General features: G+C 39.1%; 1 protein-coding gene across 4 annotated transcripts in view; it reads right to left on the minus strand.

Annotated features, from left to right (window-relative positions):
* The window catches only part of LOC131027234 (histone-lysine N-methyltransferase CLF), a 116,464-nt gene that overhangs the window by 78,670 nt on the left and 12,565 nt on the right, over nt 1-25,229 (minus strand). For all 4 annotated transcript variants that reach the window (XM_057957241.2, XM_057957244.2, XM_059219742.1 and 1 more), the window contains one exon: nt 15,354-15,515. In XM_057957241.2, coding sequence (XP_057813224.2) covers nt 15,354-15,515 — 162 coding nt within the window. The remainder of the gene's footprint in view (nt 1-15,353; nt 15,516-25,229) is intronic.

Consider the following 25,229-nt stretch of genomic DNA (forward strand, 5'->3'; position numbering starts at 1 on the left):
TAAATAAAAATATCAATTATAGAATTAATAAACAGTGACATTAATAATAAACAAGGATAATAATAAACAAGGTTGTTAATAATAAGTAATAGATAAAAATAATAATTATAAGTGAATGGGAATATTTAAAGCAATGAATATATATATATATAAAAGGGTCATTACATCGTATCTCCTCGGCCTCAATCTAGATTTCTTTGACCCACTCAATTTCTCTGCCAATCTTTTGTAATATCAAATTGAGTGCGTGGACTACACATGATGTCCAAACAATATAACCATACGTACCCTTCACTATAAAACCAACTATCCTACAATTTTTAACAGTCTAATATGACTTGGACAACATTTTTGAGGCCCACCATTTCAATAGATTCTATGAGGATATTGGTAATGAAACTTGCATCCTTCACTTGCACCTCACAATCCAATGCCAACAAAAACATTGCCCCTTTAGGGGACACTACTATGATATCGATCAATGATCTATTTTTTGCAATCTTTTTGTCCATTAGAAATGATGGATACACTTCTTCTGGGCCATGTATTCTTGATTGCTCTCAATGATGCCTCTACCGATGTTTTCTCCTTCACCAATAAGGTGGTTTGCACATTTTCATACCAAGACTAACATAATCAAAGGTGTATTGGCAATAATCATCACCATATACCAACAATACAATCATCTAACGAGTTTAAAGGAAGCCCATTGCTACAACTGCAATGAACAATACTCTCATCTACAACCTCCCTCACTTCATTCTTTAAGGCCTTTTCCAATGGACCACTTTTACATGAGACATTCTCTTCTCTAGAAGTTGGTGGCGCTGGCAATGGCATGAAAGGATATGAGCCAACTGGTTGTTATAAACCACTAGGAGGTTTGTGCAAGCTTTTCTTGGCTAGTGTTTATTGCTCTATTTGATAAAATGAATATATGAATTAATAATAGAGATGACAATGCATACCAGATACAAGAGTAAAATATCTCTCTTTTCGCACGTGAATTTATTACAAAACAAGACCAAGGATGGTCAGCCAAGGATCAGAGTGATCCTGCTAGATCATACTGCTTTCCTTGGCGATACACAACCAAATTAAAGGGCCCAAAGGTTGCTAAGAGGAACACAACCATCAACCGACCAGCCCTTATAACTACCTGAAACTAGCAAACAATTAATACATAATCAAATAACCCATATAATCATAACATAATAATATCATTGTACACTAACTACATCATCCCTCCTAAAAGAAAAATTCATCTGGAAGATGACAAGTAAACATTAAGTAACATTAGGGAAGACTTTCCAAAATAATGATGATAGTGTAGACAGAGACTTGTGGACAAACTTGGAAGTGCAATTTGTAAACTTGGACCATGGGAATAGTTGGCAAATCAAATAATTCGGTGGGGAAAAGATGGTAGCCAAATTGTTTTATCATCTTTCCCATTTCCATCCAGATTGTTTCACAAGTTATACAATGTCATGCAGGACCCTCTCATCTATTACTTGTGAGTTTTGGGAGTTTCTACCTCTCGACGTTCAAACTTGCTAGGGGAGTCACCATAATTCTTCCCTAATGCGACCCTAGTGATTGAAACCTAGTTGCTGAGTTCTGATTCGTATATTTTGGCGATTTTCTTAGACTCTTAGCCACATAATAATCTAGTACTCATCCCACCTCAAAGTTCCGCATACTTGGGTTGCCCTCAGAAACTTTTTTAATGTTCCCTTTCTCTAGGATTTTGAAGCTCAAATCCTCAAACTATTGGCTCTTCTTTGAGTAGTAGATCTTCAACACATCGAATAGTATTTTTGTATGTTTCTAACAGCAAGTCTATTATCTCTACTTCCCATTCTTCTTCCCCTGGCGGCGATCCTATGCAATGTCGCCCTCTGATTTTTAACTTTTTTGTTAAAAAGAGTTGACAAATAAACTTAACAACCTCAACTTGCAATTGATATTATACCACTATCATAAATATGTTAGATCATTGCTCACGAACATTGGTTGCTAATACAGGATTCAACGAGGCATATACATTCAAAGATGTTTGATTAGATAGGGATAGTTCTAAGGAGTTACAACCTAAATAACTCAGCATAGAAAACAAAGGACAAATCCTCAAAGGTTTGATATGAATTTTTTGCAAGTGGACAGGTCTGATTTTGGTCCAGGACAGGCTACTACAGCAGCAAATACCTTGTCACTAGTCTCCAGCAACACCACAAACACCCACCAATGATCACCAACAAATATATCATCTTCCAGAAAATCAAAACATGCTCAGAATAGCAAAAGGAGCATTATTTGGGTCTGCAATGTTATTCCTGAGATTGTTGTCAGTCCACAACAGCAATCTCCCACCAGTCTCAGGACTGTATAGTTACTTAAAAGCACTCCAACTCCTAACTCCCACCCAAACTCACAATTCCACCATTCAACAAAGAACTCAAAACTTCTAAATTGAAATCTGCAGGTCTGTCTTTTCACTTTTCAGTCATGCCTAGGACTGTGATTCAACCTTTATGGATCAACAAACCTTCAAACATGGTAGCCAATTTATCACCTAACACTATACTGTTCCAGCAAACCTTAACTATTCAACCGCAAAGAGAAAGAGCAATGAATAGACTGATTTCACCCAGCACACATTTACAGACCAGAAAATAAGCACTTGAGGGAGACGGGAATTCAAAAATTCTTGCCAATGCTGCTCATTCTATACTAAACCACTTGCAATCATTGATTTAGGTCTGCACACTCCTTTTCAAGGTTTTAATCCCTACCAATACCCCAGTGCTAGGCACAAAAACTCACATGCCAGATCAGAGAATCTGTACAGTTATCTTGAATAGTACAGCCCCATTTAGAAATTCAAACCCTGACAATAGGTATCTATAAACTTAACCAATCTAGTCACCCATAAGTGGGAAAACATTTGGTTCAATACCCAGATTCATTAAATCAAAAACTCAATCTCCATCAACATAAAATAGTGTATGGCCTGCTTTGGAAAAAGTGTTGGTATTTTGGTATGGTTTTGTCATTGATGTCAACACCTACTAAAAACTAGCACTTTGGAGATCCAGCAACATTCACCGGCAAGCAACTATTGCACAGTTACTGGTATATGGTTCACTGGTAGGATATAATGTTCACCGGTACCTGGAATGATATGGAAGACACTTGGTAATGTCGAAGACATCGTGTGGATACTTTGTTTTGAAGAATTAATCATTGGTATATTCATATTTGCATATTTGCTTTTACCGGCAAATAGGTCCAGGGTTATATAGGGTTACACCAGCAGGTTTATCTTTTCCAGATCAGCATGGCACGCTATGAAGATGATTTATTATTGTTGTAAATGCATTAAGCCGACATGTTCAATCGGTTATTGCATCGGATATTATATTGTATGTAAAATGTTTTTATTGTAATATCTTGTAGAGCCAACCTACTAAAATTGGTCTTAGGGTATGGTATAAATGTAAGATCTTATTTGTAAGATCGAATGTGGAATGCGAAAAAGAATTGTGTGAAGGTATATGCGAGATTAAGCAGAGGTATACACGAAGACATCATTTGAAGGTGAAGCTAGGTTTTTGTAGAAGCATATCAGCATTACACCAGTACTGAATCCAGCATACGAAGATGCTATTTTGTGCAGTACATTCTTATTGGATTTAACCATCCAACTGTAGTCAGTGTGACTCCCATTTCGTGTTTGAGCAGTGAGCTCTAGGCTGTTGGCCTTTCTGCATGTGCAGACCCCATTTATGTACACTTACTATCTACAGTAGTATCATCTAATTGTGGGTAAGGTTTCCCACCGTGGTTTTTCCCCTTACAGGGTTTCCACGTACAAATATTGGTGTTATGTGTTGTGGATGACTTTATGTTTATGTTTCATGCATTAATCCTTACCGATATAGAAATTTACTATTAACACTGTCTACCGGCATATTTAACTGGTTTACCGGTATTAAGCATTAAGCTGGTTAAATGGTTTTGGTTTAAATTTATTAGACAACTGATTCACCCCCCCCCCCCCCTCTCAGTTGTCTCCAGGACCTAACAAAAAGAGGGTAGATCAGCCACAAGAACCCTGTAAACATTCTCAAAAACACACCAAAATCTCCACAAAATATCAAAAATCAAACCCCATAGACCATCAAAATATCTTAAATATTTTCATTGCTCTTTGAGAAAACTCAAACTCCAAACTCCATGAAATCTACGTTTCTTGTGTGAAAATACCGAACCAGCAAAGATGGATCTTTCACCATCAAAACTAGTCCATATTGACAAAGGTTTTTGTTGTCATTCTATGACACCCTTGGTCCATCAGTGAGAACCAATCAGAGATATGTTCCATGGACCAGCGCTGCCCCAATTGATCAAGGACAAAACCAATGGAATCATGAAATGTTAAGTGTTATCTTAAAAGGCAGTTTTGGGCTTTCCTCCTTTCCTCCCTTTCCTCCTTTCCTTCCAAACCCTGGAATCCCGGAACCCCCAGTTTCCAAGCCCTCCTTTCCTCCTTTCCTTCCGGACCCCGAAATCACGAAACCTCGGGTTTCCGGACCTCTTTTCCTCCCATTCCTCTTTCCTTCTGGACCCCAGAATCCCAAAACCCTGGGTTTCCCAACCTCCTTTCCTCCCTTTTCTCTTTCTTTCCAGACCTCCTTTCCTCCCTATTCTCTTTCTTTCCAGACCCTGGAATCCCAGAACGTCTCCCATTGCAACATTTTCCTAAGGGCCCGATGTCCGACTTGCGACACTTCCAAATAACATGATCAACACTCAAGGCTCTTAATGCTCCACCAACCCCTACGACTTGTCTACTTTCATTCATGGAGCTAGAGGGGCGCTTTTAATGTTTTTTGTAGGATTACCATCAAGTGGAGTCGAAGGCCATGATTATTTATGCTTACTTGATGGCCTTCATGTCAAGTCTACATACTCTGACCTTGGAATGTCAAACAACCCACCTTCTAGAAGTACTCTTCTTGGGATCGCCTTGTCAAGGTATAGCCAAGTTGCTTGCACGTACAACCATATCAAATCTGTGCACTTCCCTGCCTTCTTGAACTGACATTCTTCTGCGCACGCCAAGGTCAAGGCTCCCCCCCCCCCCTTGACCATTGGTCTCTCTTCTACAACCAGTTTGCTATATATAGGATGTTAAGCCTCATTGTAAAGGGTTCTCTTCCTGCTGACTTGAGCTACTCTTTGCTCTCTTCTCTTGAAGATTTGTATATTTGCTTGCACTTTTGCAACTGTAAGTTTGGCCATTGGCCTGAGAATGAATTGAAATTATCATTCTTGCCTCCCTTCAACTTATGCATGTTATGTATGTTTTCTTACCTTCATCGCAAGTGTATGTTTTGTGGCTCTCTCTCACCGTCTCACGTATATGCTGTGTTAACTTGTTTTTGAGTGTGACTTGTGGGAAACCTTCTCCCCTTTTGACATTTAGCAAATTCTAACCTCCATACATGTGTTTGGGGTCATTCATGCAACTGAAGTTTGTGCATCTCCAGGGTATTTCGGTTGATTCTTTCTGTCATTTCGGAGTGGGGGGAGGAACATCTCTTATCTCGATGCATCACCTCCTTTCATTTCAGCATTTCTTTCTTCTCTTTTCCTCTACAAGCTGTTAGGATAGGTTTAGAAGTAGATTTTGGAGTGTTGAGTTGGTTCAACACCTGTACTTGGATTGAGAAGGAAGTCAACCTTCTCCAAAGATTCAACCCCATTGCGCAAGGTCCCACACTTCGAGGTTGTTTCCATGTTTCACGAGGTTGCTAAGTTGATAGCTCAGCAAGGGTGCAAGCTTGTGTGACAACAGTTCCCATCCTCAATCAACCTTTGGAGAACTCTTGTTCACTCCAACATCATCTCGATCTGTGTGCAACTCTCAATCAGAAAACGAGAGCCAAAATACCCTTATATAGGATTGGAGGGAATCAGGGCAATTTCAATTTTCAAATTATTTTACTTTCCCTCAAACAGGCCCCTATTTACCCTGTGGGGTGTGTTATTAATATTGCATATCAACAATCAGATGATAACCATAGGATAGAATAGTAACCAGAAACTCAGAGTAAAGCTTTCATTAATGCCAAAGTGTCTAGTACAATAATCATTCTCTACATCCGTGTCCCCAACAACAAGTACAAGAGCATATATAAAGACACGGTCGAGGGTTGCGGTTACCACCCATGGGGAACCGTCGTGCAACGGACAACTACCCTCGATGACACTAACATACTTAACCAATGTAGCTTAACAAGTAGTACAGAGCCCATTTTACGACCAACATCATCCCCCCCCAAAGAAAAGTCGTCTCCGGACGACAAGGACAAAAATCCGGGACTAACACAACCAAATGGGGATGAAGTACACTATATACAATAAGAAAATCACTGAGAAGAAGGGGTTGAGGGGGTGTGCCTGAAGGAGGTAGTTGCACCTCCGATGAAGAAGATGCAAGAACTATTGACGCCAGTCGATGACGCCAGTCGAGCCTGGAACTCATACACCTGCTACGTCCTCGCCTAAAAACCCTTTTCTGCTACTATTGATGCTCAAGTGCGGATTTCGCCATTATTGCTTATGCAAGCAGTTCTTTTTTTCCTTGACATCACAGTCCTCCTGTGCCAAACTTGTCTGCAAAACACGCTTTTCAGTCTCAGCCTCCACCAACTGCTACTCAAATGATACTGTCTCCCTAGCCAATTTGTCCTCGATAGCCACCCGCATTGCCCTCTCGGCATCCAACTCCTAGGTACGCTAAGCTAAGTCTCACACTACTACTGCCTCCAACCTGGTGGTTAGCTCCTCCCGAGCCCTCTGTGCATCCACCAAGGCAACCTCACGTCCAGCCGAGACATACTTCGAGTTCCTCAAAGTGTACCATTCATGCCTAGAAGTGGCCACAACCCTCTGGCACAAAGGCTAGGAGACGCCTCAAATCCTCCATCACACTCCCCAAAGGCTGATAACTGAACTGAATAACACCCTGGTGTCGTACAACTTTGCGTTCTTGCAATGCCTTCCCTCAAACTCTGTTTGTTCGCAACCTCCAAATCCGTCTCCCTCTACGGCTTATGGCTTCCCTGCCAATGCTTAGCTTCAGACTTCTTTCTCACAGTACAGAACAACCCCAACACTTACTATGACTTCTTTGATGCCCTTCACCCAACTCAAAAAGTGTGTTGTGGCTCAAAAATAAACTGGGGGTCTGGGGGCAGTGCCCCCAGCGGGGTCTAGGGCGGCGCCCCAACGGGGTCTAGGGGCAGCGCCCCTCGCAGGGTCCGAGGGTAGCCCCTACCACCAACACCAATTTACAACCTTCAAAACCACACGGAAGTCCATGGCGCACATCATTTTTGTGATATTTTTAAGATGCCAAAAACCTTCTTCTCCACTCTAATTTTTTCAGCGTCCTGGCTCCAAACTCCATTGAATGATTTTTCAATCTGGTCGTCGTTTTTTTTTTTTTAAATTAAATGCATGCTTGTTTGAATGTTGGAGCATTTTTCATTTCATGTGCCATCACCACCGTTTATCCCTGTCATGCCATGGTATTTTTCCTTTCACCCTTTTTTTAAACCATCATCGTCGTCGCCGTGCTCCTTCAGGCCTACGATGGTATTCCACCGCCGGTGACCTCCGTCGACGGTGGTGCACCGTACGGTGTCCCACCGCACAGTGGTCTCACCGTGGTGGTTCCACCGTACGATGGTCCCACCACCACTTTCAAAAAAATATTCGTAATCCTCCATCTACCAGTGGAAGAGCCTATTCAATGACCCCATCTCATCCTCAAAGCACTCTCCTAGTTTGAGAATCCCTTCGTCGTTGGGCTCCATGCAGCCCCGTCCTTCGTCCGTCAGGTCGCCTTCTCCTTCACCCTCCGATTCCGAAGATGATGCCAGTTCCTCACTAACCAACTGCGTCCCAAGGTCTATGATAAACTTCCTTCCTCCATTCTCCATAGACAATGTGTTCTTCTTCCAGTTGTGGGTGGCTTTGGCTGCCACCAGCCACCCTCTCCCTAAGATCGCATCATACCCTTTTTTCTTTAGTGGGATTACCACGAAGTCCAGTATGAAGGGTTGCGCCCCGATGGTAACTTGCTTATATTCCATGCTAATCTGCTCCCAGCAGATTGAATGTAGATGGCCACAGCGTTGGCTTCCACCAGGTTTCTTCTGGAAGAACATTCACTCCCGATCCACCATCGACGATGGTATCGGTTAGAATGGTGCCAAGGATACCCATCTCCACAATGGTCGGGTTCCTTCCAGTGTTAACTGTTAGGGTTTCAAGCAGATCCGAAGCAAATATGGACTAACAATTATATGCAGATTTAAATACAAAAGATAAAGAAATAAAACAGGACACAGATAACACAGAGATTTAACGTGGTTCACCCAGAATGGGTTACGTCCACCATACACAGTCGTCCAATCTTTCTTATTATCCAACAAAAACAGTACATCAACCTTACAATGCCTTAAGCATCCCAGCCGCTTATAACATGCATTTTTAGGGCAACAAAAAAAGTCGGCCTTTTTAGGGTTTTATTACAATGTCGGTTTTCATCAACGAAAAACAGCAAAAAAAAAATTCTCGGGGGCTATCGCCCCCGAACCCCTACCAGTACTTTGTTGATCAATCGCCACATTTCAACAATCTCCCACTTGGAGACTGATACTACACGACACCACTGTACATGCAACATCTGCTGGATAAAACACTAGGACTCGACTGGTATAAATTCCACAATTATCAATCAAGAAGACCAACAGAAACTGATGAAGAAATCAGCTTCTCCTGTGGAACTGCCTTTGTGAACATATCGGCAGGATTCTCACTTGTGTGACTCTTCTCAAGCCGTAACTGACCCTCCTCCAAAACACTACGGATGAAGTGGTACCTGAGCTGAATATGCTTTGTCCTTGAATGAAAAGCAGAGTTCTTCGCAAGATGAATGGCACTCTAGCTATCAGTATACAATGGGCTATCCTCTTGTGTCTAACCCAATTCCTCCAGAAAACATTGCAACCAAATCATCTCCTTGCTGGCTTCTGTAGCAGCAACATACTCAACTTCAGTGGTTGAAAGTGCAACAACCTTTTGCAGCCTAGAAATCCAACTGACTGCAGTTCCCCCTATAGTAAAAACATACCCTACAGTACTCCTCCGTGAATCAATATCACCCGCCAGATCAGAGTTAACAAATCCACTTAGAGCAGCATTAGATCCTTTGAAACATAATGCCTTCGTAGTAGTTCCTTTCAAATACCGAAGAATCCATTTCACAGCATTCCAATGTTCCATACCCGGATTACTCATAAACCTGCTCACAACTCCCACCGCATGTGCAATATCTGGCCTGGTGCCTGGTGAGGATACGTGCTGAGTGTACAGTACTTTGCTGATTAGTCACCACATTTCAACATTAACTGCCAGCAGCCTGGGATCTATTGCAGACCCCCCAGTAACATCCGTGCGGTGGTTGGTATTGGTGCGTGGTTGGGAGAGATTATTCAGCAACGTCGTTTGTAATTGAGGCATCATCTGGAGGAGATCGTGTACCTTCACAGGCACCTCCAGTTTTAAAATTTGATTTAGTAAAGCCTCCTCCACCTCCGGTCGGCTGGAAGTACCCGTCGTACCCTTCGCCTTCGCCCTCTCTCGTATCTCTTTCTCAATTTCTTCCCGTGCTTCCCGTACCCTTCGCTTCTCCGTCTCCAGGACTGGGCACGTTGCTTGTCTGGCTTGGGCACGAGTTACGGCCAGCACTTCCTCTTCTTTGGTTTCCTTGATATTGAGCAAGTTAACGCTGGACTTCAAGCAAGTGGCATCTTCGTGGTCTCCCGGTCCGCACCATTTACACAAATATTGTGTGGCCTCTCCCTTCGGGCAGTCTCAGGCAAAGTGCCCCCATTGGCTGCACGCTCTGCATTGTATCATCAGTCGGCCTTTGGAGTCATATTGGATCCGGCTCCTTGTATTGTTATTGTTGTTATTGTTGTTTCGTCCTCCCCACCGGTTATCTCGGTAGCCTCCCGATGTTGCATTGTTGTTCGCCTGGGAGCTGCCGGTACCGCCCGATGTAGTTGGTTGTTCCTGCGTAGGCAATACTTGTTGGTTTCATGTTTTCATGTTGTAGGGGCATTCCCTGGTGGGATGCCCCATCAACTAGCATATATCACAATAGGCCTTCTTTGGGCAAGAGCCTTTCGTGTGGTCGTCCGTCTTACATTTCGTGCACCAAATCTCCCCTTCGTCAGTCTTGCTCGTACCTCCCTTCATAACCTTCAGCTCTTTCATCATCCTCAGCATGTCCTTTTGCAAGGCTTGCACCTTTTTGCCGGACTCGCCATCGCTGTTGCTTCCCTCGGAAGAGTCATCATCCTTAGACGAGCTATCCTTCTTCTTGGATGTCTTGGTCTCGCTCTCGAGATCCATTGCTCTATTATATGCATCTTCATACGAGGTTGGTGGAACAATTTTCATCTTCTTCCAGAGGGAGTGTTTTAGTCCCTCCATGAACCATCTCTTTTTCAACCCATCCACTGGTTGACTCTCCATTTCCCCAACAGTTCCTTGAGCCGCCGACTATAGGCTCGGACCATCTCCTTCTTGTTCTGCTTTGTGCCATAGATTTCGGCTACTATTTCATTGTTGTCTCTTAGCAACCGAAATTCTGTTTTAAATGCCTTCTCCAATTTATCCCATGTGTCAATCTCAGTTTTGTCCATGTCAGAGTACCAATCAATGGCAACTCCTCTTAGCGTGGTTGGAAACTGCTGCACCCAGTCATCATGATCGATCACCCCATTGGCCAACCAAATTGTTTCACATGTACGGCAATGCCGTACGGTATCTTCCTTGACATCACCCGTGAACTTTGGCAATTTCTACTTACTTGTCATCCCACTGTTGGGTCTCACTCCTACAATGCCTTATGTGCTTGTACCTAGTGATCCTCTGCCTCTCCCTCCTGCACTTGACCCTCCACTCGTGGGTCCTCCGAGGAAGGTTGCTGACTCCGAACCAAACAAATTGTCTCCCGTACGGTACCCTTGTGCTCCCTCGGCACCTTCAGTCGTACTGTCACCTTCGGTCGTCTCTCTCCGATTGTCCTCTGAAATGGACAAGTTCTTTAGTAGGTCTCTGGTAGCGTCGATCAGGTTTAGACTTCGCCTTGTTTGTTCCACCAACTCTTCGCGACTTCTTACCCTACGATGGTATTCTAGCGAACTGTAGAGTTCTCCTTCGACACCCTCTATGACTCCTAGGTTCCCTTCGGGCAACCCTACGACAGTGTAGAGAGTGTAATTCTCTCCGTCTATCTCTGCGTCTACAACCTTCGTGACACCTCCTGGGTTCTCTTCGAGCAACCCCTCGGCCGGTTGTCCCTCGACAAGCTGCCTTAGCCTACGCCTTCGTTCTATCTGTTGTCTGAGATTCAACGCTCTTTGTGCCACTTCCCATTCGTCACTTTGTATCTTTTTATTTTTGTCCTTATTTAGTATATTGGGCGTAAATCACTTCCGTACATAGCAAGCACACACCATGTACACAAACAAAAAAAAACTTTTATTATTTTCCCTTTCGGCCACAATTTATGTCAACATTGTGCCAGGATTATTACAGTATTGCTTTATTCCTCCCGGAGCTTCAGGGTTCGATTTCCCCTTCGCCTCTTGTCATCACGCTCCGCTTCCCAACAACTATTGTTTTCTTCGTACTCTCGAAGGACCTATTGGCGTCGCTCCTCACGGGCAATCTCCTCCAGGCGGGTTCGTTGTGCCAGTGATGCCCGTGCAAGCAACCGGGGGAAGTGGTTCATCAACCAATTCGCTGCGGGGCTAACTTCCAGTGCAGTCCACACGACACTTTTTGGGACTTCAGCCTCCGTGGCCTCTCTTCAAACGTAGGTCTCGATGGCCGCCTGAAGCAAGATTCAGAATTCCCTCGTTGCAATGTCCTCTCCGTCGTAGAGTTCCGTTTGTGCGTCGTCGGCCTCTGGGTTAATCTCACCAACGGATAGGCCCATCGTGTCCGTACACCATCCGCTCCTTCCTTTCCCGAGTATGTCTAGGCAACGGTGCCAGATGTTTACCCCGTGGGGTGTGTTATTAATATTGCATATCAACAGTCAGATGATAACCATAGGATAGGATAGTAACCAGAAACTCAGAGTAAAGCTTTCATTAATGCCAAAGTGTCTAGTACAATAATCATTCTCTACATACGTGTCCCCAACACAAGTACAAGAGCATATATAAAGACACGGTCGAGGGTTGCGGTTACCACCCGTGGGGAACTGTCGTGAAACGGACAACTACCCTCGACGACACTAACATACTTAACCAACGTAGCTTAACAAGTAGTACAAAGCCCATTTTACGACCAAAAGCCCCTTTAGCATTTTAAAACAACTTAAGTCCCCATTTTCCATTTCCCTAGGCATCCAAGTTGGGGACATAACATCACTTTATAATATTTAAACTTTATAACTTTAATGCAAATATTTAAATAATTCCAAACACATTTCAGTCCTGACAAAGCACTAGTAACTGAAACTGAACATGTCGAGACATAATTGATGCTAAAGAATGAAGCCCTATGTCGAACAAGAACTTACTATAAATAGCAATGTGCTCCAAGAATTGTGGAAAACAACCCAAAAGGCCTAAAATGATACAAAGAGTGTCACCACAATCCTAAAAGCCAATTGAACTTCAAACCATCACCAGATGCCAAGAAAACCTGAAATTGAGCTCTCCAAGAACATTGGAACTCTCAACTCACCTAGAAGTCTTTGGAAAACCAAAAAACTAGCTAACGCTCACAAAAAGGTATAGCGTAAAAATGGGGACATTACATTATACTAATGATTTCTCTGCTTGATCAACAAGGTCAACATATGCTTTGCCTGAGAGTAGTCAGTGCCTTGCTATTTTTTCCAACTTTGCCTTCGTGTATTTTTTTGTGGTGAAAGTCTTTTTCTTTTCCCAACTACAACTCCAACTTACACTTCAGCGTTTACTTCGTGGTCAAGATGGACTCAAACTCGCAATTAATAAACCTTTGGTTTCATCAACTATTCCCCTCAACCTTCTTCTTCGTTCCTTTGCTCAATGATCCTTAAAGATCACTAATCTCCTGATCTTAACCATGTTGTGGTCTCCTTCGCCTTTATTTCTATCCAAAGGCATGAATCTCTTGAAATATCGTGATTTCATTTAAGGCAACAATGCCAAGTATTTACTGCTCTATTTGATAAAATGAATAAATGAATTAATAATAAAGATGAAAATGCATACCAAATAGAAGAGTAAAATAAATCTTTATTTGCATATGAATTTGTTACTAAAGACCAAGGATGGTCAATCAAGGATCAGAGTGATCCGACTAAATCATAGTGCTTTCCTTGATGATACACAATCTATTTAAAGGACCCAACAATTGCTTAGAGGAACACAACTGTCAACCAACTGATGCTTATAACTACCTAAAACTGAAAAACAATTAATACATAATCAGATAAACCATATTATCAAAACATAATAATAGCCATTGAACTCTAGCAACAACAAGAAGAAATTCTCTTTTCTTCGATCTATTACTTACCATGTCAGAGTCCTCTCTCTTTTAATATAAGGCAATATTTAATGCTTTGGCAACCCCTTTTATTTGACCCATAACAAGCTCTTATTCCCATGCAAGCAATTGTGCAAAAGTGAGCTTCCATTTTAGTATGAGCTCTTATGCTCATTTTCACATTGGCTACAATGCCAATGATAACCACCACCACCAAGAGGTTGTTTAATCATTGTCATCTATCACCAAAGAGGTGACAATGCATCAAATTTAAATGAAACTCTCTGCATTTGGAGCAACTAAACTAGAACTACCAGCCATTCTATATGAACCTAAAACAAAATAACATTACAAATAAACAACCCTACATCTTAAAAAAAAGTTTGGCATTATAACCCCTTATTATGCATAAAAGAGTTCAAAAAAATATTATAAACTTACCAAAAAAAGTATAAAAACTCCAAAAATCTTTTAAAAAAAAAAAATCAAAACTTGAAAAAAAATGACTCGCTCACTTTTTATGGTTAGATCTTCTCTGTGTAGCTATTTCTCCCCCCTTGGCATGGCTTTAACTCGCCTATATCTCTCACCTTTGGAAAAAGACAAACTAATCTTCAACACCTAGCAATGGCAGCTTGAAAGAAAAAAATACTATTTTAGTCTTTTGTGTGTCAAATGCTTTTTAAATTGTTATCTTTTGGTTTTGGGGGCCCAATTGCTGTAGCTCCCCTTGGGTTTCCCCAGGGTACCACCTGCACCTATATGGATCAGGATTGAGTATGGTTATAAAGTCTAACTGAAGAGATAATGTTAACCTTTTTTACAGTAGGCTTTAGAGCAACATGGAAGTCCTGGAATGCCTAAACTTTAAAGACAATTATTTCAGCACCCACAAGCTTAAGTTGGAACGAAGAACATTATAGCATATAAGAATGATAAAAATACAGAGATAAAAAAGAGCCTATATAGAATACAAAAAAAATAGGCTAAGAATAGAGAACTCAACAGGAACAGTCAAGGGAAAATCACAATCATTAAAAAACCCTTTTAAAAGTAGTAAGCTGGCATGTCCCTCAAGCAAATACTCAACTTAAAAAATGATCAAAAGAATAAAAATTACTGTCCTACAATCTGAAATATCAGAAGGCTAAACACCTTTTCAAAAAGAAAAATTTCAAATAAATTTGTTCACAAAAATCACTACATATGGCCCTGCTACAAAACATAAAAAATACAGGAATAAATTTCAAAATTTGTCAGCAGAGTGTGGTTTCATGCAGACTCGCCAGTCAAAGAAACCCATCACAAATAGGAGAATTTAAGCATACACCTTGCATTATTCTCTTGAATGAGAATCAAAAGGAAAGTTTATAATTTAAAAAATCAACAATAGAGCTATAATTGCTGTTGTTTACATTTCTCCCTCCACAAATCAGAAAACCAAATACTTAGAAACAGATCAACAGAGTCTCCACATGATTTTTATAGGATATTTAACAGTAAAATTATATGCAAATTAGATTCGCAATCACCAGTAAGCCAATATTTTCGCAGATTCACAATCACATTCACTTGTTACATTTTATCCCTTTAATCAATGTCCAACAGTTCCTTGTAACTCACTAACAAATATGAAATTCTAGAAGCTAATACCTCTAAGCAAAAATAGCTAAAAATACATATTATTTCAGGACCACAACTTATCTACTCACCGTAAAACAAAATCATCCCCTTCAGTAAACTCATGTCTATCATCTTCCTCTTCAGCAACCTCCTCCTCACTATCACTACAAACCAATGCTTCATTTCCACATTTGTCATAGTAAATACGCCTCCTTCCAACAACTGACTGATCATCTGCCATCCTTTGGTTCCTACAATACACAACAAAACTTTAGGGTAAACAGAAAAACCCTAATGTATAGTGCTAGAAACCTATCAAGGGAAAAAACGCCTATACTCATGGAAAAGTGTCGTGTGTGGACAGAGAGAGAGAGAGAGAATCTACAAACAAATTATACCAAATCTTTTATTTAACATTATCAAAAAACAAAATACTTAATTAAATGACTATTACATCAAAGTGCAAGTAGATTGAATAAAAGGCACCTAAAAAGCCACATATACAAATCATTTTTGTTGGGGCATATGCCCATGGACCATTACAAGATTAAACTTCATGTCTATTTTGAGCATGTCTGCATGCTCAACTTTCACTTACGATAAACATTTTTCAATTTTTGCCGTGCTCAATACCAAACTTCAATCAATGAATCACATAACTCCTTTAACAAATTTATTTACATGGTAAGAATAGAATTATCTCAAAGTAATTGTTTTCAAGATAGAACTATTTTCAATGCATTTAACATACAAAAAAAAAGGGATAAAACTGAAAAGCTATTTACAGATTATATTTGATATTCCCAGATCTATATGGTAACATGTTGCTGTCATTTTAGACTGAGCATGCTTTAATCTCTATAACTCCAATTCTCATCATTAATGCAGTAAATCATTCCACTAAGGTAACCACCTCAACACTAGCATTAAACTTATGGCCTTCAGGTATAAAAGGAGTTTGAGGAAAGGATAAGTAAAAGGTTCAGTAGTCCTTCCTATAGTAAAATTAACTTCTTTTTTTCAAAATTCATGCAGCCTACATTTTTTCTCAAAAATCACACATCCTTCAGATATAAAAGGAGTTTAAGAAAATTATAAGTAAAAGGTTCAGTAGTCCTTCCTAAAGTAAAATTAACTTTATTTAATCACACATCCTAATTATAACACTGGATACAGAAAAATTACATAGAGATGTCCCAGATGAAAAGTCATCTCCCAACAAAGTCACAAAGGCTGATAGCATTATTTATTTCCACCGATTTTGCAAAGAGTTAACATCTATTAAAAAAAATTAATTCTAGCCAAAATATCATCTGTCACGTTTATACTAAAAGCAACAGGAAAACTTGTTTAATAGATTACTCACAAATCAATGCTTTGCACTATGCCTTGTTATGATAATAGTGAGATTGTTTACTAAAGACATCCATTTGAGCCAATTGAACTAAAATTAGTTCATTTTGGGGTATTGCAATTGCTATGACCACTTTGGAATATAAATTTCAGAAAATTAAACATAATCATGCACTATAAGCGTCATCAGGTTCTTGCCAAATAACATTGCTGAAATTAGACAGGACTGTATTGTCACCTAGACATACAAGAGCTCGCAAATGTTTTGCATTAGAATGTTAATCAAGAGTATGGATATATTTATAGTGAAATCCAACAAAAGAAATGCCACCATGGTCAACAACAAATTAAACTATGAAATAAAATGTTCTACCATCTTAGTAATAGCAGGAGCTATAGAACCTTAGTCCACAACCTGATATCTATAACTATGAAAAAGGTGAAAAAAGACATCAACCATTCTTTCCTCAACAAGAATGCCAAGAAATTGTCTCCTCCGTAATAAAGAGATCATTCCCAGAATTTATGGTGATACTAAAAATCACAAAGACAAAGTACCATTTTTGGCCACTTGTTGACCACTTGTTGATACCGCTGCCTCTCCAAATTATAACTTGGCCTCATTCCTCACTAAGAAAATGAAGCCACTTGTAAGGAAATCTAGTTCTTTCATCCAAGATTTGTCCGGTTATTTTTATTTCATAATGACCAACAAAGGTTGAGAGATGAGGAAATGCTTGTGAGTTTCAATGTGATTTCCTTGTTCACTAAAGTCTCAGTCAATGTTAATTATTGAAATTGTTAGAGTACTAATAGTGAGACCAATTCAATTGTTGAGTTGTGCCTAAAGTTACCTTTCTTCACTTTCAAGGGAGTTGTTTATGACCAATCTGATGTGGTGGCCATGGGGTTCCCGCTATCACCTATGATAACTAATTTTTTCATGGAACATTTTTTAGAGACTGCCCTGAACTCCTTTCCACTAAAACCAAGTTGGTGGAAACGTTATATTCATGACAACCTAGATTGGCCCCATGGTCTTGACAAACTTAAGGAATTTCACGCTCATTTAAACAACAATATGGAAAGCATTAAGTTCACTACGGAAATAGAACATGACAATAAACTCCCATTGTTAGATATTCTCCTCTAGAAAACCCACAGCTTCCTTGGCTTGATAAGTTTACATAAAATCCATTGACACAAACCTTTTACTTCATGTGTCTTCACATCACCATCTTGCCCAAAAATTCAAAATTTTATAAAACCTAGCTAATAGAACCTTTTGTGTTTATGATGAGGAACACATTGATCATGAAATCTATCATCTAACTAAACTTTTCAACTTTTCAAGGTAATGGGTACAAGAATAAGCACATTGTTGGAGCATTCAAACAATCCAAAACTTGTCATGAGACTCACAAAAGAGTGGAGGATTCACTAGATAACCCAATGGCTTACCTTCCATACATTGAGGGCATATCTAATAAGATTTCCAAAATTATGTAGAATAGCACCAATTGTTCATCTAAATCACATAAGGTAGTTAAAAATCTGATCATGTTGTGCCGTTTTCACACATCGCCCCATTGCAAAGGGGGGACCCCACTTTTCACTTCGAAGCTTAGTGCTTATTTTGCTTTGTTTAGTTAGCTTGGCAATAATTTTGTGATTTATAGCCATTGAGTGACAGAGTTTTGTCTTGTTGAAATCCAAGGGGTTAGATTTTGTTGATGTCTTGAGGTCCATGAGAGTTTGAGTGAACAACAAGGAAGGAGGTTGTGAAATTTTGAATTAAATAACAATGCGAAATTGAAAGTGTGAAATTAAAATTACAAGAATGAAAATTATTAGCAAAAGTGAAGTTCTAATGTAAGTTATAGGATTGCTTGCAATTTCGCTTGGAATTGCAAGCATCTCATCATATTTCGCTTTGAAATGTTAAGATATTGACAATTTTTGTTACAAAATGTTGCATTCATTTGTAAACTTGATTAAAATTGTTAAAATCTCTACAAATTTCAAAAATGTTAAAATTTTGCAGTCAAAAATGTTGAAAAATTGCAACTTTGCAAATGAAATGCTACATAATTTCTTAAGTTGTATCACAAAATGTTGATGAGGTGATAGCAAACAGAAGTTGTAAAATTGTTGAAGACCCCTTGAAACCCACATAACTATAATCTTCTTGCATTTGCTTACATTGGATTTGAATCATAACTATAATCCAAGAAATTTCGTCTATTTTCAAGAATGATTGCGTGGAATGGTGGAGAAAAGATGGATATTCAACAACAACAAAGAATTCAAAGCTCCAAGTCATGTAAGGAATGCAAAGATGATGGAGAATGACTAGGTGGAGGGAAGAATTCAACAATGCAAGAGGACATCAAGATGCACAAGTACAAGGCAATACAGCAAACATGAAGACATACAGCACAGCAAACATTACAACATGGGAAGACTCAATATCATGAAGAAAACAAGTTCAAGATGCACAAGTACAAGGCAATAGCAACATGAAGACATACACCAAACATTACAACATGGAAAGACTCAATATCATGAAGAAAACAAGTTCACAAAAGATAATCTTACAATGATCTTGGATTTCCAAATCCAAGATCAAGGGATCATGGAACCCAACAATGTGAAAGAAGGCAACATCAAAATCAAGGTTGCTCAAGAGCATGAGAGAAGACGAGCAAAGAAGAGCATTACAACATGAAGGATCACATGATGATGAAGAGCTCTACAACTACTACAAGGAGATCAAGAATCAAGGTCAAGAACATTCAAGGTGAAAGATTCCAAGGTTGAAAGTGGAAATGCATCACAAGAAGGTGAATTCTCGAATGTCAAGATTAAAAGTGAAATGTGATCAAGAAAAGAAAGATAGTTTCAGAAGAGTTAATCAAAGTTAGAAACTTGATCAAAATTATGCAATTTGGGAATATGAACCATCACAATCAGTCAAAAGGTTTGATGATGTTGACTATCATGAGATATCTACATTGAGGTGGCGCCTGATCACCATCGACCAATCCAATGATTCCAAGTAGACATGTCCAAGTTCAATGAACTTGACTCATCAACAACTACACATATGGAGGGCGCTAAATTCAATATACCTAGCCTCATTTGTCATTGGTCCAAATTCAAGGGAAGGACATGTCCAAAATGTTGTAATTTTTTCATTGGTCAATGAGGTGTTAGTTGTAACTAACCCTAATTAGGGTTTGTCTTGAATTATCTCGATTCTCGACCATAGATTTTAAATCAATCCTGGCCCTTAAATTGTAATTGGGATGTCTATAAAATGCTTGACCTTCTCATTTGTAAACGTCAATAGTTGATAGAAGCATAATAGAATAGTTCTTCAACAAGTAGGAGTAGAGTAGGAGGAGGAGAAGAAATTGTTGCCAAGACTATGTTGAAATTAATACATAAGTTTCATTGAAGATATGGTAGATCTTTCTATTGTGTTTCTACATTTTTCATGCTTTCTTTCTACTTCTCAAAGTTAGTTGAAGTTCATTGATTATAATGGAGAAATGCAATGATATGTGATGAATTCCTTGGTTCATACTTTTTGTGGTTTGTTGATTGTAAGCTACAGTGTAAAGTTAGCCTGAGCCTAATTATTGTTGCCAAGTTTGATTATAAATGTTCATTTGGATTGAACCAATATTAGGTATTTGGATGAATATTTATGATACGAAAATCATTCACTGCCTTTGGAGATTACATCAATTTTGTGCAGTTGTTATCATAGCAAAGCAAAGCTTGGTTTAAGGAATTTGTCTATCCAAGCATCATCCATTACTATCATTGTCCTTAGAACTAGCATAGATTCTCTAAACCCTTTCCCTTTCGATCTTTCTTTGTTTGAGAAAAGTTAGTTTTGAAGAGTTCCAACTGTTCAGCAAAAGCGTAAGTCCCTTTGTGATACCAGCATATCACATCATTTCACTAACACTATCCAATTGCATGTCAAGACTGACTAAAGAAACCTTGGGGTAGCCTTAATCGATCACAATATTTAGCATATAAAGTTTCCTTATTCAAGAGAGGATAGAACACTTAGTATTTTATTCTGTGTTTGAGGTGTCTTAAAAACCACATCAACAGATCCCCTCCCTATAAAATCCATGGGAACTTTTTCTCAATTCTAGGGTCTCTAAAATAGATTGCTCCTATGAAACTCCTTGCATTGCTGAAAAAAGATGCTCTATTGGCATGAGGATCAAAGAACATAGTGAAACCATCAAACATGAATGCACTATAAAATTAGCTCTTCCTAAACATTCAATCCAAATTTCCATACCAAACACCAAATATTCTAAGCTATGTTATTAGTTTATCTCAGTTTCAAGGAGATACACGTACCAAATGGGGGCAAGTAGAGTCCCAACCCAAGGTCTTCCTTGGCATGTCCAATAAACATCATCAAGACTATGGTTACTCTTTAAATACGTTTGAGACATACCCAAGGTGTATCTGTTGATGTGTTTTTTATGCACCTCTAACATAGAATAAAATGCCAAGGTATTATATCCCCTCTTGAACAAAGAAACCTCATATGCTATGCAACGTGATCAAATGAGATGACTCCATGGTCTACAATGCAAACTATGCGACTTACTTGCTTGGAATAGACCCAGTGATATGATGTGATTTTGTTAGAATCACAAAGGGAACTTACTTTTTGCTTGAACTCTATTGGAGTCTAATTGACTTGGAAAATAAAGATAAAAGAGACAAGGATTTAGAAAGCCTAGACTAATCCTCAAATTAATGATGATGATTAATGTTACTTAGATAGACAAACTTCCTCAAATCAAGCCTTGCTTCACCATGATGACAACAACTACATAAGACTAATGCAATCTTCTAAGGAAAATGGAAGATTTTCACATTGCAAATACATCACTCAAATAACCAATGCAACTTGAACAAGTATCCACAATGATGAGGTTCAGGCTAAATTTACACTGTAACTTACAATCAGCAAACCACAAAAAGTATGAACCAAGGAATTCATCACAATATCTTCGTAGCATCCACCGAAAATCAATGAACTCTAATTAATTTTGAGAAGTAACAAAAAACCATGCAACATGAAGAAACAACACATTGTATCCACTATGCTTCAATGAAAATCTTGTATTAGATTCAACAAGTCTTGGCAGCAATTCCTTCTTTCCTCCTACTCTACTCTTCTTCTAATTATCTAGCTACTAACTATTAACCTTTACAACTGAGATATTTGAGCCTTATATAGAGAGATCATTACATTTCAATGGGTTAGATCAATTTACGATCAATGACCGAGATTCAACTATAAAACCCTAATTAGGGGTTGTTACAACAAACTTCCTTTGACCAATGAGATAATTACATTACACGGGACACATGTCCTTCTTTGAATTCAAGAATAGGTTAGGTATATGAAACAATATTTGATGAAGCATCATGTATCATATTCTCCATCCCTTGAATGAGTTAGGTTCATTGAACTTGGACGTTCTAATGTGGCACAACTTGATTGCTTGGTAATGAATAGGATGCCACTTCACCTTACACCTTGTATATCATCACAAAGAGGTGATTGTGCTAGGACAATATCTCTTGATACAAAACATTATCTAAGCCCGGTGTGATGATGGTGGGGGCATATTCCCAAATTGAATCATCTTAGGGGATCAAGTCCTCTAACTTTGGTTAACTTTCTAAAACTATCTGACTTGGATGTTACTTGCACAATTTTACCTTCTTGCTTGGGAATCTTCCTTGTTGTGATGTTTGCACCTTGAACATCCTACATCCTCCTAACAACCCTTGGTCTTGAAATGTGGAACACGACCTTGATATGACTGAGTCCTTTATTTGCCTTTGCTTGACTTGGATTACTTATTCCGTGACCTCTTCAAGCCGCTGGGATGTCTTTCTCCATCATTCATTCAATCATTCCTTGCACTAAACAGGTCTGGAAATTGATTAAAATCAGGGTATATGTCTACTCATTTTTTGGGAAATTCACTTCTTTTCACAAATTCACCTTGTAGTTCTAATGTATTCCACAACTTGATTCAATTCTCCTCCAAAGTCTAATTTAAAACTCCTTAATCCTTGAAATTTGCTTCAATTCATACCAATTCTGCACTCAATCTGCCTTACTCCGCATTTAATTTGATGTGGGAATGGATTATTTTGATTTTCCATTTATATGTACTTTATGGGGGCAAATTGCTTTCTTCTCAAAGAGGCTGGCTATGAGAGGCTGCATTGTTTTGGAGAGGAAACCCCAAGTTGGCCTTCTAACATTATATCTCTGCAACTCGGATCTGATTTTCTTTTGTATTTTAACAAGGTCGGCTGGGCTAGTCATACCTTTCAGATCACAAATCTTTTGTTTTGTCAAGTTGGCCAGCCTTAAGCTGATTTTGTGTTGTCTTAGATATGTATAAGTATAGGGTGATTTTTTCATTTCCAAGCACATTCGACCTGCACTGCAATGTTAATTTTGCTCTGCACCTTCTAAGTCTGATTTGCACCTGATCTCCTTCACAAAATCATACTAATTTTTGCTCAAATTCGCACAGGTCTGCCTTTATTCACTCAGCTCTGCTTGCTAGGTCGATCTGAGTTTGCTCTGTATGTTGTGGAATTGAATTGTGTAGGTGAGCAAATGAAATGCTCACTCCTCCCATATAGGTGTTCATGTTTGGGTCACACCCCTTCACCTACAAGGCCAACCTGACAACTTCCTTAAATTTGAAACATTTCAAATTAAACCGGCCACCTTTTGGAATTTGTATCAACACTTCTTATCTTCTTCCAGCATGCGTCTCAATCAAGTAATAAAAAGGCATGAATTTTCACAAGTCATGGATAAATTTCCCCTCATCCACAAAAGTCATGGATTTCATGGAATGAAAGATAAAATGAGGGCATCACCAAAAAGTAGTGGATTTCTTGGACTCAAGGATAAATTAGAAGCATCATCAAAAAGTTGTGGACTTCTTGGACTCATGGATAAATTAGAGGCATCATCAAAAAGTTGTGGATTTCTTGGACTCATGGATAAATTAGAGGCATCATAAAAAAGTCATGGATTCATTGAACTCATGGATAAATTTCCACCCTTCTCCCTAAGTCATGGATTTTGATGTGTGAAGGACAAAGTGAGGTCTTCATCAAAAAGTAGTGGATTCTCTCTTGCCTTGGATTTTCTTGATTTAATATTGTGGAATTTTTATCCTTGAACATGAGAACCTTTAGCTGATCCCTTGTATGACTTGGATCTCCCTCAAGTTGTGAGGTTCTTCCTTATATCATGATGCCACATTGTAGAGCAATCCTTAAATTCCTCTTCATACTATTGTTTGAGTTCCTCCAAGGGATGAAGTCCCTCGTTCCACGTTCCATGTCCTTCATTCCTTGAATCAAGCCTGAAGAGACAAAGAAAATACTTTGAATCAATATTGTAAATGAAATCCTAAGTTAGTGGAATACAAAAAATTGATGATAAAACAATGAGAATTGAACATCCTGCATTCCAAATTCACTTTTCATGAGAATTAGCCTTCAAGAATGCTATGAAACAAATTACACCTCAAAATATCCTAAATTTCACCTCATAAGTCCTTCTAAAACCCTTTTCATCCATCGTTTTCCAGTAAAATAGACCTTAATACAGTCTGAGTTTCATCCTCAGAAATCTGGAAATAGCACTTTCAATCTTGGAAAATGAAGCCTTCAGGTCTGTATATACATGATTTCACTGTAAATAATGATTGGTAATCTCTTCCAATAGCTATCTCTTTGCAACCTCAACCATCAACACACTTGTTGTCATGAAGACCTACTCCAATTCAGGACTTGCTGCTGGTAATTTGCCTTTGAAATCACCTTTATTTCGTAGATTTATCGGACTCAAGGATAAACTTTATTAGTCCAGCTCTCACCCAACTCGAGCATCAAGTCCCTTTTGTCATGGATTTTGTTAAGTTGTGGATGAATTGTACTTTCCATCATCAAGTCGTGGATTCTGCCTGGGCATAGATTTTAGGAGGTTGTGGGTTTTGCTTTGTTGCGGATTTTTCTTGGTCGCGAATTTTGCTTTGCCACGGAATTTACTTGGTCACAGATTCTGTCAATGCATGGAGAAATAATCATTCATCCACAAAGATCGTTGATTTTGAGTGCCTAAGGAAAAATTCTCCTTTCATCAACTTTTGCATGGAGAAAGTAACACTCTCCTTTCCATCTTCACTTTTCCTCCATTTTCATGTCTCTCACTCTTAGACTTTTCCTTGAGATTCCTAACTTCAAATCTGGAATTTTAATCCCTTCAACTTCATTTCATGAAATCTTCAAGGAAAAATACACTTGATATCTCTCTTCACTCTTGACAATGACCTCACCTAAGCTTCGACATCTATCCTTTAAATCTTCTCTCTAGATCATCCAACATCAACTCAAAGAATTCCTCATAAAATGGACAACTCTTCCTCAACCACATCAAGGATTGATCAAAGCTTTCTTCTAGATTGACAAGACACTACAACCTGATAAACAAGACATCACCCTTCCTTAAGAGTTGGGAG

Source organism: Cryptomeria japonica, chromosome 4 (assembly GCF_030272615.1).
Source record: "Cryptomeria japonica chromosome 4, Sugi_1.0, whole genome shotgun sequence".
NCBI lineage: Eukaryota > Viridiplantae > Streptophyta > Pinopsida > Cupressales > Cupressaceae > Cryptomeria > Cryptomeria japonica.